The following is a 13,368-nucleotide window of genomic DNA, read 5'->3' as shown; positions in this document are numbered from 1 at the left end:
TTCGGCGACATTAATATTTGTGCCATTCGGCAATAGAAATTGAGCTGGTCCACGACCATGAATCAATTGAGATGGTCCTGCCATCGTGGTCACTGAAGATTGACTAGGTGTCATCCATAAGAATAATTGCCTATGTCGTAATATAGTATGTGTGGTGCCACTATCAAGAAGGCATTCCAATTCTCCCGAAGACATACTGAAAAATAAAGTTCGGAATATTAACACATGTCAATGACATTGATAATGCGATACTTTATTAATAGGGAAAATAGTCAATGATTACATCAAAGTTTCCAAAGTTTATTCCAATATAAAATCAAACTTTATACAAATTGTAATTGCTCAATCCGTTTGGTAATTTCAATAAAATATGACCAGGTAAGTATAGAGATGTTGGTGGAGCGAGGCTCGCTTAAGTACCATGATCTCAATTACTTGCCTAGACATCATACTTCATTGAGTACGCCACATAAGAAAAAGTCAATACAATTGTTATTTGACTAAGGCACATTTGCCGTTTTATTGGAAAATAGAAAAGACTATTTTAATCAAAGTCTGCGGCATCCTCGTGCTCTTCATTTCCAGCTTTGAAGTCTTTTATGGTGAGAATTACATCTTCACCATCATCTTCTTCAGCAAGGTGAGCTTCTTGCTCCCTCATTTCCCTGTACTCCTTGTAGCTTGCAGCTAGTTGTGTACTTGCTTGGCATTGTTTAAACCAATGCTCGATTGATCCACACCTATGACACACGTCATTGTGATTGACTTTCTTTATTTGAGGTGCACGTTGTGGATATTCCCTAGGCGGGTTGTTGCTGCTACTACCACGGCGTATTATGCGACCTCCACGGCCCACAGTGTTACGGCCCATGGTGTTGTTATATTCTCCTCTCCCACGTGTGGATTTGCCACCACGTGTGCCCGCTCCAAAGTTGCGGTTTCCTTCCTTATTGGGGCGGTTGTATGGACCCATGCGTCCGTCATTTCCCTTTTTAGGGTATACATGCCCCTTATTAGTAGGGTACCGCTCCTTGCGCCCTTTCTTGGGTGCATTATAATTCGCCTCACGAACGCTTTTGGTTCCTACGGGCCTTGAATTATAATTCTTTACAAGGATATTGTCGTGCTTCTCATCTACCGACAAAATATTGATAAGTTCATTGAACTTCGTAAGTCGTCCAACATTATATTCAGTGCGATATTGCTTTGATAGTATAATTGCTGCGACGGGGAAGGTGGAGAGAGTTTTCTCAATCAGCTCTTCTTCTGTGAGAGGTTTTTCACAGAACTTCAGCATGGCTCTTAGCCGAAGAGCTTCTGAATTGTATTCAGCAACAGACTTGAAGTCGGAGAAGCGTAAATTGTTCCATTGAATCTTCAAGTCAGGGAGGAGGGAATCTTGGATATTATCAAAGCGCTCTTCTAGCGCTACCCATAGGTTCCTTGCATCTTTGATGGACATATACTCTAATCTGAGTGCTTTGTCCATATGGCGTCGCATCAAGATAATTGCTTGTGCATGCTTTATGGGTGTTCGTTGGAACACAAGGCCCGCGTTTGGTGCCTGGATTATGGGCAATATCCCTTTTGATGTGAGATGGTTCTCAACGTCGGTTCTCCAACTATGGTAATCCGAACCAGTTGAGTCAAGGATTTGAAAATCGAGTCTAGGTTCATTCGACATCCTTGAAATAAGAAGAAAAAGATGTATTAGTTTCGGAGTTTAAAACTTCCACGAAAAACTAAATTAATAAGATTTCCGAGCTATGCTACCAAGAAATCAATTTCCAAAAATATTTGGATTAGACCGAAACAATGATGTTTAGTAAGGTCATAAATCGATGCTTGCGGACGCTCTTAGTCCGGATATTATGAACACTCTTAGTTCATTGACCACGAACGCTCTTAGTTCGTTTAGCGTGAATTTCTATAATTCCGCTTTTTAATTGTAAGTTCCCAAAAAAAGAAAAAGAGGAGAAAAATAAATAAAAACTCAAAAGCGGGAACTTTTAGTAAAAAATACCTTGAAATAGTGTTGTCGGAAATGACCGAAAAAGTTGCCCAAAAGTCGCCGGAAAAGTCACCGGAAGTGGCCGGAAAAGTCGCCGGAAAAGTGTCCGGAAAAGTCGCCGGAAAAGTGTCCGGAAGTCGCCGGAAAAGTCGCCGGAAAAGTTGTCGGGAAGTCGTGTCGACAGATGCTCGGCAGGAGTTCGGCAGCTGCTGCGCAGCTGCTAGGCAGGGGGTAGGCAGGCCTGTCGGCAGCTGCTCGGCAGCAGCTCGGCAGGAGGTATGCAGGGGGTAGGCAGGCCTGTCGGCAGCTGCTCGGCAGCAGCTCGGCAGGAGGTATGCAGGGGGTAGGCAGGCAGCTCGGCAGCAGCTCGGCAGCAGCTCGGCAGCAGCTCGGCAGCAGCTCGGCAGATGCTAGGCAGGCCTTCTGCGCAGCTGCTCGGCAGGACTCGGCAGCAGCTCGGCAGGACTCGACAGCGGTCCGGCAGCGGTTCAGTTCTTCCGGCAGCCGGTTCGGGCGGTTTCCGGCCGGTTCTGGAGGTTCTGAAACTGGTTCTGGGCTTCTTGAATCAAGGGCTTTGATATGAGCTAGGGTTTGGAGGTTTTTTGTAAGTTTGAGAAAATGGCTTCGATTGGATTATGAACTACCTCTTCTCTTCTCAACTTTGATCCTAATTCTAGAGCAATTTCGTGCTGATAACGTGTTTAAGGATAAGTAAATTGACACAGAGAGAGAGAGAGAAAGAGAGAGAGATTCAAGTGTGTCTTTCATTTCATTCAAAGGAGGTATTTATAGGGATACAATTTGAAGTAAATAATGATACAACTTGATGGCATCTTCAATTGTAGCCTCTCCTTGTGGCTTCTTCATTTGCAGCTTCACATTGTGGTTGTGATGATGATGATTGCCACACTTGTTCCCCATTGGCATAAAGCTTGACTCACAAGTCATTATACCTAAAATACCTATCTTATACATGACATAGACATTTTATACTATGAACAATACAACATGTTTCATATATACTACAACAAGAATAAAGTTTTGGTACATATGAAGTAGGGCAACACCTCACTCCTGACCATCAAAAGTCTCAAGTATAATATAAAGTTATAAACTCGAGCCTTATTTTGCTGATGAAACAGCTGGGAGTAATACAGTTTCGATTACATTCGGGAAAAAAAAGAAGTGACCTTTCAATTAAGGCTTGTCTGAGTTTGTTGCACTTAATATCCTTCATTGTATACATGTATACTTAAGAAATGTAATCGGTCGAGCGACATAGCCAAAAGAAAGATCTCAAGTACCATGAAATTCAAGTGATCTTGGGAGCAACAAAGAGTTGGTACATTTGTAGTAGAGCAGAATCAAACAAACTAATAGTAGAGCAAAAGTCTTCAAATGCACCAAGAAAAACCACTTGCATTGAGAGTGTGTAAAGCTAAATAAAAGAAACAGAGGCATAACAATAACTACAATTCCCCAGCTTGATCTACTCTTAATCCGATTACTTAGAAGGACCGGAACAAAATGGTGCTTAAAGAATTCTGACTTCCGATGACACAAAAACAAGTGACATACCTATGCTGATATCACTTGCATCAGAGGATCTATCATTTCCGTCTCCATCCTACAATGGTAGTTGCTGACTACCTTTGTCAACACTACCAGAGTATTCCTTCACGGCACAATGCAGTGCTAAAGACTTGTTTCCAATAGATTTTTCACTTTCATCTTGGTTGTGGTGGATATCAGTCCAGGATAAGCAATTGAACTATTTCACAAACTTTCAGTCTTCAGCCAGATGACCTCAATACTTTATCTCACGTCTCTCAGCGAAAAATTTCCCTGTTATTGCCTGATCTGGAAGCAAGGCCAACCAAACTGCAGTGTCAGCTCCTTCTTCAGCTGATATGTTCCCAGCATAGCCTGTCATAGCAGTCTTTACCCAACCTGGGCAGTAACAGTTGATATAGATCTTCTCGTCTTCAGGTCTATCAGAGAGTATCTTTGCCATTAGCCTGGTGTAAGTATTGACCGCAAGTTTTGATACCGAGTAGTCAGTAAACGTTTTAGGCCATCCACCTGATTCCCATGTGCCCTCTTCTACTTGTTTTAGAAAACTGTTTACTGCTCCATCAATAATTTCCTCTGTGAGCGTTTCCGTATTGGCAAGTTGTTCTCTCAAATTCTGATCTTCAATTTTCTGTCAATTAAAACATAATCAGTTTGAGATGGAGCAAAGTTTTGCTTGAGCATGATCAGGGAAACATGACGGAAACTTTTGTAAGCGGACCAGCAGCAATGGTTGTGGATGGGTGCTACGATTTAAGAATGATGTTAGCCTACACTTGATATTATTATCATATAATGCAATCTATATGCATATTCCAAATTAATCAAATTGAAAAGAAAGTGAAGGTGAACAAAAAGAATAATTCATCTGTAAAATAAAGGTTATTTAGTGGGATAAGAAAAACCGAGGCAGCTGGAAAGCTACTGAGGCTCACGTAGGGGCTAAATCTAGAAGCGACAGTCCTGACCTCATATCAACATAGTACCTGGCCCCATGATTTCCCAATAAAGTCTTCCTTCTGCTACTCAGCAGCCAGTTGCCTCATCAGTCACCTAAGGCCTCCTAGGAACTTGATGTGATTGGTCGGTAAAAACATAAAGGAGTGTACTTTTCTGGAGCAATATGCTCATTTTGAACTCAATCAAAGTTTCATCTGACACAACTTATACGTTCTTTCCTCTCAATCTCACTGAACAGGGAAGTGGTCTATTCATCCCCACCAGTACAACAACATTTTCAAAAGATCTCCTCCCACCAAACTTTAAGGACATACACAAAACAATGGCTTCCTATGACTACAAATGCAATGCCAGATAAGAAAGCATAATCCAATGAGAATCAACAAATGTAGAGCAAAACAATTTTTTTACTTACATTTCGTTTACCATTTAGTCTCCCCAATCTTGAGCTCACATTAACAATACGACCTCCGGCAGATGAATGCTTCATCAAGGGGATCAGAGCCTGAATCATATTTTTGGTGCCATAATAATTCGTAAAGCACACTTGAGCTGCATGCTCCACAGAATTATCAGACCCCTGATTGTAATTAACCGCTGCATTATTCACCTGGAATAGCGAAACAATGCCAACAGATCAAAACCCCACATGACACATTCCAAAATAAGTCCATACTTACACCTCACATTCGTAACCCAATCTCAGAAACTCACCAGAATATCCAAACCACCATAGTTTTCCACCAACCAGTCACAAAACTCTTTGATGGACACTGGCTCCAACACATCCAGCTGATGAAAAAACACATTGAGACCCCCTTCTTGTAGGACGTTAGCCGCTTCAAGTCCCACATTGGGGTCTCTGGATGTAAGTATAACAGTCACTCCATGCGCCGCAAGTTGCCTAGTAATCTCAAATCCAATGCCCCTATTGCCTCCGGTCACCACCGCAATGGTTTCAGCCGACCACCACCTATACACACACACACACATTCAAACATCCACAATAATGGGTTACAACTCAAATGCATGAATCCAAAAAGGGTTTCTGGGTTTGCTTCCGATTCAAACATTACGTCAAGAAATTGCAATAGATGAATCAAAATGGGGGAAGAAAAGAAGTGACCTTTGGTGATCGGAATAGGGGATGGTTCTGAGAAGAGAGATCTCCTGGCGTCGCTTTTCTCTTCTCTCTTTGGCCTTTTCAGTCTTTTCAGTTTTACCCATGTTTTTTCCTGCGGATTCGAAATCAAAGTTTGAGTCTTTGAGATTTTGAGACCTGAGGAGGAAGGCGGAGCAGAGTTGCAATAACAAAGTTTTTAGGATTGATTAAGAATTTTATCACATCCTCCGTGGCCCTAGGAGCATCAGGGACCCGGAACATGCCACGTGGCTGCTTTTGCTGGTCAAGTGCCTTGTCCGATGTTTCTCTTTGGTCAAAAGTCAAATCACACCCTAATTAAGTAATTATATCCACAGTCGTTTAAAGCCATAGATTTCCTTCTTCTTTTTTTTCTTCTTTTGATCAAATTGTACGCGTAGTTGGGATAACAAAAGAAACTGAACCAATAAGATCTAATAATTTGAAGTAAATGGCTGATTTTATTTTTCAGTTATACAGTTGATTTGAACCGGTAATATCTCTAAATTGAAAATCATCATTTAGTTATATATAGATTATCATTATAGTGGTCAACGTAACAAGTAGCATTTTTCATTTACTTGTTACATAGAGAAAATCTATGTAAGTTAGCGGCCGGTTCAAGATGTACAATAGTTTCATTGGTTACCAAATCTTGTATGTGGTACTTATTTGTGTTCTTTTGTATTGGACTATTAGAATTAAGCGCAATTACTTAGAAATGAGATCGGAAATGATAATAAAGTAATTAATTAATATTTGTACATGATGTTAAAAATTACAATTCTACTTGGAGTGAGACAAGAATTCTTGGTCAATCCATCCATATTACTCCTCCAGTTTCACCTCTAGACATTAGAGGTTGCCGGCGGATTCCCATCTCCATCCATTTAGCCGTTGTCATCCAAAAAATCTTCAGCCTTCTCTATGGTCATCAACAGTCTTAATACCGCAGGTGAGTTCCACAGCGGTAACAGTGTTTGCCTGTTCAAATCGCTTTCATAATCCAAAAGGGTAAAAATCAACAGAAACAAAAATATCATCATGAAAATAACTATTAGCTAGGTTAATGTAAACATTACAACTCAACTTGCCTGCAACTCTGCAAGTGCCTGCAACCCGAATAATTACATCATTAGCAGCATGATTTAACAATCTACGTAGTTAGTGGATCTTTTATTCTATTTCTTTCAAGTAGGATCAAAAAGTAAAAATGTAAAATCACTTTATGTACCTGTTGAGAGCGCTTGAGACGTTGCTGCTGTATAACGAATTGCTCTTGAAAATAACAATAGAGATTAGAAACCTATAAAACGGGAGCGTTTTCAAATCAAAGCAGTAATTACAAAGAGGCATGTTTGTCTGAGGCTTCAAGGAGTAGCAACATAACAGAAACGCCCAAATTGAAACCCGTATTCCCCCAACTTCTAAACCTTTCTAAGGTCAAAATAAAAATTATTTTTTATATCATCAGGAGTCTAAAACTCTAATGAACTCAACCACAATTCACAACAATGAGGCAAGGATAAGAGAAGTCATCACCTTATTGTGCGGTGCTCTGCCCACCTTCTTGATCCCAAATCTCGAGCAAAGCCCACCATCTTTATGTCAATGTCTATTAGGTGATGTTGCAAACTGCCATACAGTATTTCTATTGCCTGAAATCAAAATGTAGTGCACTCAGATCAGAAAATTAATATACAATAGATCAAATAAAAAATCAATTCCATTAAACGTAATTCTTAGTTAAAGGTCCACAAATTGAGCCTGATATTTTCATAAATATGAAACTAAATGCAAATGTGATTACTATTCACCCCGGAGCAAACAATATTTGTAAGCTATTGCTTTGAAAGAGAAAATATAGCATTGAAAGAGCAACAAAAAAATAAAATAAAATAAAATACTTTATTATACCAAAGCAACCAGTTGAAATTAAAGAAATAGTCATTAGTTTATTCGATAAGAATATTAGCACAAATGATATGCCATTTATACCATAGAAGCTGGAACATCAGCTTTGGACAAAAAGTTCGAGAAGATCCCAAGCCTTGTCAATAATAGCAAGATCCCCAATCCTTCTGGTCATCGTCGAGACTGTCATGCAATAGTCGGTCTGATAGTCACTTTGAAATACATCCGTTTTATGTGCATCAAATTATATAAATAATCTGATATAAAGCACTGACCAATAAATACAAGAACTCATATTGACAAACTCCACACAAGATTTTTGATAAACAACAATTACATTGGTACACCAGATTCCGAAAGCATAAATACCATACTATTATTAAGACGACTTCACCGTCAAGTCGTCAACCAAACTTCTTCCAACTTTGTTGCTGCACAAGACAACAGGAGAGATCATATTCTCTTTTAGTGATTTTTTTGTCGTCAGAATTTACTGAAAAGTAGACATGCATGGAACATACACACCTAGAAAGAATTACAGCTAGTGTTTTGTGGTCTGTGTACCAAGGCACAAGATGGGAACTCTTTTTGTTAATTTCATAACTGGCGCCTAGAACATAGACAACCCAACACTTCAGTTTCTAACATATATTCAAAGATGATCAACGTGGTACCTAAACTTTTTCTTCATACATCAATTCGGAGTGAGAGTGGTCAACTATTTTTGGACCTTTCATTATGGCAGTTAACTTGGTCATTATTTTGGTGGTACTATCAGTCATGAAGGCGACAATGATTACGGCCTTAAGTACTGTAATAAACGCGCAATGACTATGATTATAAGCGCGCAATGAATTACTGTAGTAAATGTGCAATGAATGACTGTCGTAAGTAGGCAATGATTAACCGTTGTTAAAGCAACAATAATTTTTGTCACAAATGTGTAAGTAAATGTAGCCATAAAAGCAGAAATAATGGTAGTTTGTCCCCCATGTAAGTCGTTGTCTATATAAAGGAAGGCTTGTTTTCCAGATAAACCATCCCATTCCGACTCTTTCTACTCCTCGACTAAGAAACGTACTGACTTAGGCATCGAAGGGTTTTCTGCAGGTACCCCCCTTCTCCTCGAGCGAATGGTCAAACTCCAAGTCAACACTCGAAAAAACTTTCTAGATCGTTCCCGATTAGCTCCCGCTCCAGTCCGCATTCATTGGTGAGTCAAAATCCTCTACGAAATTTTTCGTTACCAACATTCGGTTTGGTAGTTCCAACTAAAAAAAAAATCTGTTTGGTAGTTCTGGTAAGGTTGTTTTTATTTTATTTTTTAATCTAGTACGTAGGACCCGCAATTCATGAATGTGGATGCCAAAGCTATGTTCCAAGATTTATACCCAAAAAATCTATATTCCAAGATAAAGTCAAGGTTATCGAATTTGAATGTGGGAGTCAAAGTGTTTAATTGCCTATATTTCAGGTACCATTTGTATGCCCAATCCTATATCAGTTTCTTTGCTTTGTAACATTAAAGACAACTTCACTAGCGTTCTAGGATTTTGTTGTTAACGGATGTTTCGAAATTTTGTTAGAATAAAGAGTATGTTTTGATGTTTAGTTTTCTATAGCCTTGAAGCATGAAAACGTTTTAGAATTTTTAGGTTGTGAATTGTGATTTCATTATATGTTCTTGGATCTTTGTTGATTTTGTGCTTCAATCTCACCTTTCATGTTTTTGTGTTCTTTGATGGTCAGCTTATGATTCGAATTGCATGATTGATTCCATATTAAGATATGCTAGCGTTCTAGGTCTTAATTGCTAAGTAGAAAATGGAAAACCTATAGTTCCTTAGGTAAATCAACAAAGAGATTTGCATGCTTGATTAGCATTCTAACTTGTGTGTTTTTTTAAATCAATCAAACTTTCATGACTCTTAGATCACTTACTAGTAAACTATGGTGTGTTCATCTAGTTAATTTAACTAAGGAAGGTAAAAAAAAACTTTGTAGGCGTTCCTCTCTGTTCTTGATTGATTTCTCCCAAGTACATGTTTTGATTCATGATTTGCAATTTGATATTCTGTTTTCGTGTTAAAGGTTGATGACTACATCTTACATCTTATCCATCAATCTCATCTCCTTGATTCATGATTTGATTGATCATTGTAATTAGTTGATTAGATTAGAATATAAACTTTTCAAAACCCCTTTTACTTTGTAATTTTCGTGAGTAACCTATACTTGTGAATAATAATTCCTTCTCTGACGTTTAATTGACAGAGCACCCTTAATTCCCGGATAGAACAATCCATATTTGCTTTATACTAATAATTGTTAACAAGGTTAATTATGAGCACTCAATCTGAGCACATCAAAGTTGCTTCAGGCATGAAATGTCAAACCCATAGTAGGTCAGCTCATTTGAATCTTTGATGGTTCTCATATATCCCAAGTACTCACAAACACGTGCCCCTTTAGGTATGAAATTCAATGATTTCACCCCCTAACCCTTGGTTTTGCCTGTATAAAATAGTTCAAGATCAACCCACGCCTGCTGAGAAGTGCGGAGTATGCAGTTGCCATTGCAATTTACAATCCTTGCACTCAAGTATCATATCTAGAATTGAGTTCTTACTCGCTCCATTGTAAAGATTCTCTGTTTTAGAAAGTAAAGATGATGCACTGTTTTAGAATGTAGAGATGAAAAGTTGAACAATTTCAATATAATTGAGTGACTGACTGGCTTACTTGGTTTCCAGGTAAGAAACTGAAGACAGATCCTAAGGAGAGGCCCGTGTCAATGTTCACGACACTACAAGAATTTTCCTTATTAATAGCATTTCATGATAGCGTTTTTTCATGAAGTTCTATAATTGATCAGTTTGACTCTGGGTCAAAGTCAGAAACGCTACAAAACAATAAGAAACACTGTGATTATATTTGATTACACGCGGATCTGTTACCGCCTCATGAAAATTAAAACGGAGACTTACTTTGTGCAGGCGCGATCAATTGAATTTTAAAAAAATTAGTCTCCGCACAAATAGTAAGGATAAGGAATGTTAAAAAGCAGAACATCAGTGAAGGAAAAAAAAAATAGAAACGCCTCTCCACCCTCACTCCTATCCTTTCTTTGTTCAATCTTTCAGATCTGAAGCCTAGCCAAGATCTCACAAGTCCCTTCAGGTAAGCTCTCTCTCTCATATCTCATCGTCTTGCTATTCCATCTTCTATATGTTTGAAAGGCCCTATGCCGCTCATCGTCATACCTCTGACCTCACCGCCTCCCCTAAACGCCTCCAAGATGCCATTGAAGAGCTCAAGCGTCGCCAGTGCACCGCTGAGTTATGCGTCCTCACTTACTTACAATTCTTAGCCTCACTATGAGGGTCTGTTTCGAACAACGAACCCTAAACACCACTCTTCGCTCACATTACCAAATCAAATTTTTGGTCATACTTATTACAAGGTTTTGGTTAGTTGACCGCTTTACCTAAAATACTAACCAACAATTCTTTTCACTTGCTGCTATAGCTTGAAAATTTCATCTAACTAATTGTTTGGTAGACTAGCGATGAAGAAGCTGAGATGATAATTGGGCTGTCTGTTGGATAAATTTGTATCAGCTCTCTTCCTCACTCTCCGCGTCTGGGGCTCTTGCTGGGCGCGCTTCACAACAGGCTCTCTGAATGTCTCGTGTTGATGCTGCAGTGGCTCGGCATTCCGCGATGGATCTCGAAATGTCTTGAATCGACGCCGGACTGGCTCGGCATTCCGGCCAAGGTCTTTGAAGGTCTTGAATCAACGCTGGATTAGCTCAGCATTCTGGCCAGGGGTCTTGAATCGACGAGCATCTCTCTTGTAAACGAGTTGAACAATATAATCCATATATACACGAGCCGTCAAAACGCAAAATCAAAGTGATTGGGTGACTCACTCACCTTGGTGAAACAATTTGTACTTGTACGCTTTTCTGAGACGTCATGGACGGAGCCGCAAAGATAGCAGAGAGAAGCGACCTGCTCGAGTGAGAAAAGGGGGTGGAGTGAAGATGAGAGTGAGAAAAATGAGGCGGAGTGAAGACGAGAGTGAATAGAGTAATACACTTATTATTAGTCCATTTTCCTCCTAATTTTATTTGCTCAATATTTCCGTACTGTCTGTCTCGATCCTATCCTTTTTTCTTTTCTTTTAGAATTTTAAAAGAGCATCATGGGGTACAATGGGCCGCGAGATATTTACTGTTTACTAAAAGCTTGAGTTACTTACTGTTCATACTTTTCAAAATTATGGTCATACCCTTACTTTTTATTTTAATTACAGGATGCCATCCCCTCGTATAAAATCTTCCTACTATAATTCCCTTCCCTACCATGTATGTATGTTAATGTTGAGTAAAAATTGCACACAGTGAGCGTAAATGTCACTGAATGTTGAAAAACAACGCCAATATCTTGGAAAAAGGAACGAAGTGAGATAAATTCGCCACCATTGTCACTTCGAAAAGTTTTAATGCGAGACTCAAATTGAGTGAGAGTATAGTTAAAGAAGCGTTTTTAAAAGTGGTTGTGCTTCATCTTTGTGTCGCATCAAAAAGATACAAGTGAAACGTGTAAAGTCATCAACAATAGTGAGGAAATAAAAAGCACCAGAAAGAGAAGGATGTCGATAACAACCCCAAATATCACAATGAATGATCTCAAAAGGTCTTGTAGTAGAAATAGAACTAGTACTGAATGGTAAACGACTCTGCTTAGCCAAAGGACATATGTGGCAAGCATTATTAGGTTGAATGGAAAAATTCAAAAAGTTCTTGGCAATTAATGAAACTTAAACATGAGGGTGATACATGGCCTAAGCGATTATGCCAAAGGTCGGTGGATGAGATGGTAAGGTTGCAGGCTGGTCGGTTGTTGGATTGGTTGGTCATAGACTTTTCCGTTGCTAGTGCCACCAAATAGTATAGCCCATCACGTTGTTTACCCAAACCAATCGTCCTCTTTGCCCCCAGATCCTGCAAAATACACCAATAAGGGAAAAACGTCACTGAGCAATTCAGACCTCTCGTTAGATGACTAACTAACATTAAATCAACTTTGAACTTTGGCACAGATAGCACATCATGTAGATAATAAACGGCATTTAGAGGCAACGACCCTTTTGCAACAATATTCACTTTGTCTCTGCTAGGTAACAAAACGGGCAATAACGAGCAATTTTTATTCTTATGCAATAATTGAGATGATGAAGTGATATGATCTGTTGCCCCACTATCAACGATCCAATTACGGGAAGCAACTTTAGACAAACCTGACTTTGTAACCGCATTTGCTTTGGAGCTAGAGCCCTCATTTTGTTTATTAAGGACTGATAAAAGCTGCTTGAATTGGGCCTCTGATAATGAAACAACTGGGCCCCCTTCATCCTTGTCTAACGCCTCAGATACCTGGTTAGCCGAAGGAACACCTCTTGAATTCGAACTAAAGTTCTGTTTTGCCTTAGGATGACCCGGTGGATATCCAATCAATTGATAGCATGTTTGAACCCAATGACCTGCATCTCCACAATAAGAACATTGAGGTTTGCCTCTTTCTGAACCACGACGCCGATCTCCATCAAAACGACGTCCTTCTTGCGCTCGATCTGGCCGAAAATTTTGGCGTGAATCTTGCTGCAAATTTGGGCGATCTGATCTCTCGAATCGTTTTCCTCGAGCTGGGTCAAGATTGGGCTTGTTGTTCCTCACTACCATAGCAGCACTAGAGCTTGAATCGGT

At 39.5% G+C, this 13,368-nt stretch overlaps 2 protein-coding genes across 2 annotated transcripts; both read right to left on the bottom strand.

Moving 5' to 3' along the window:
* Window positions 1-544: 544 nt before the first annotated feature.
* On the bottom strand, window positions 545-2,118 carry LOC112177331. The gene is made up of 2 exons (XM_024315627.2): window positions 2,024-2,118; window positions 545-1,685 (listed from the first exon to the last, which is right to left on the bottom strand). The coding sequence occupies exon 2, from the start codon at window positions 1,682-1,684 to the stop codon at window positions 545-547; it is 1,140 nt and encodes a 379-aa protein (XP_024171395.1). The 5' UTR covers window position 1,685; window positions 2,024-2,118.
* A 1,292-nt stretch (window positions 2,119-3,410) lies between these two features.
* Window positions 3,411-5,864, bottom strand: LOC112180155 (carbonyl reductase [NADPH] 1). The gene is made up of 4 exons (XM_024318661.2): window positions 5,670-5,864; window positions 5,258-5,516; window positions 4,959-5,153; window positions 3,411-4,214 (listed from the first exon to the last, which is right to left on the bottom strand). The coding sequence occupies exons 1-4, from the start codon at window positions 5,768-5,770 to the stop codon at window positions 3,819-3,821; spliced, it is 951 nt and encodes a 316-aa protein (XP_024174429.1). The 5' UTR covers window positions 5,771-5,864; the 3' UTR covers window positions 3,411-3,818.
* Between the last annotated feature and the right edge of the window lie 7,504 nt (window positions 5,865-13,368).

The sequence above is a fragment of the Rosa chinensis genome, chromosome 7 (genome assembly GCF_002994745.2).
Source record: "Rosa chinensis cultivar Old Blush chromosome 7, RchiOBHm-V2, whole genome shotgun sequence".
In the NCBI taxonomy this organism is placed as follows: Eukaryota; Viridiplantae; Streptophyta; class Magnoliopsida; order Rosales; family Rosaceae; genus Rosa; species Rosa chinensis.
This window is presented reverse-complemented; position numbering and strand designations above follow the sequence as displayed.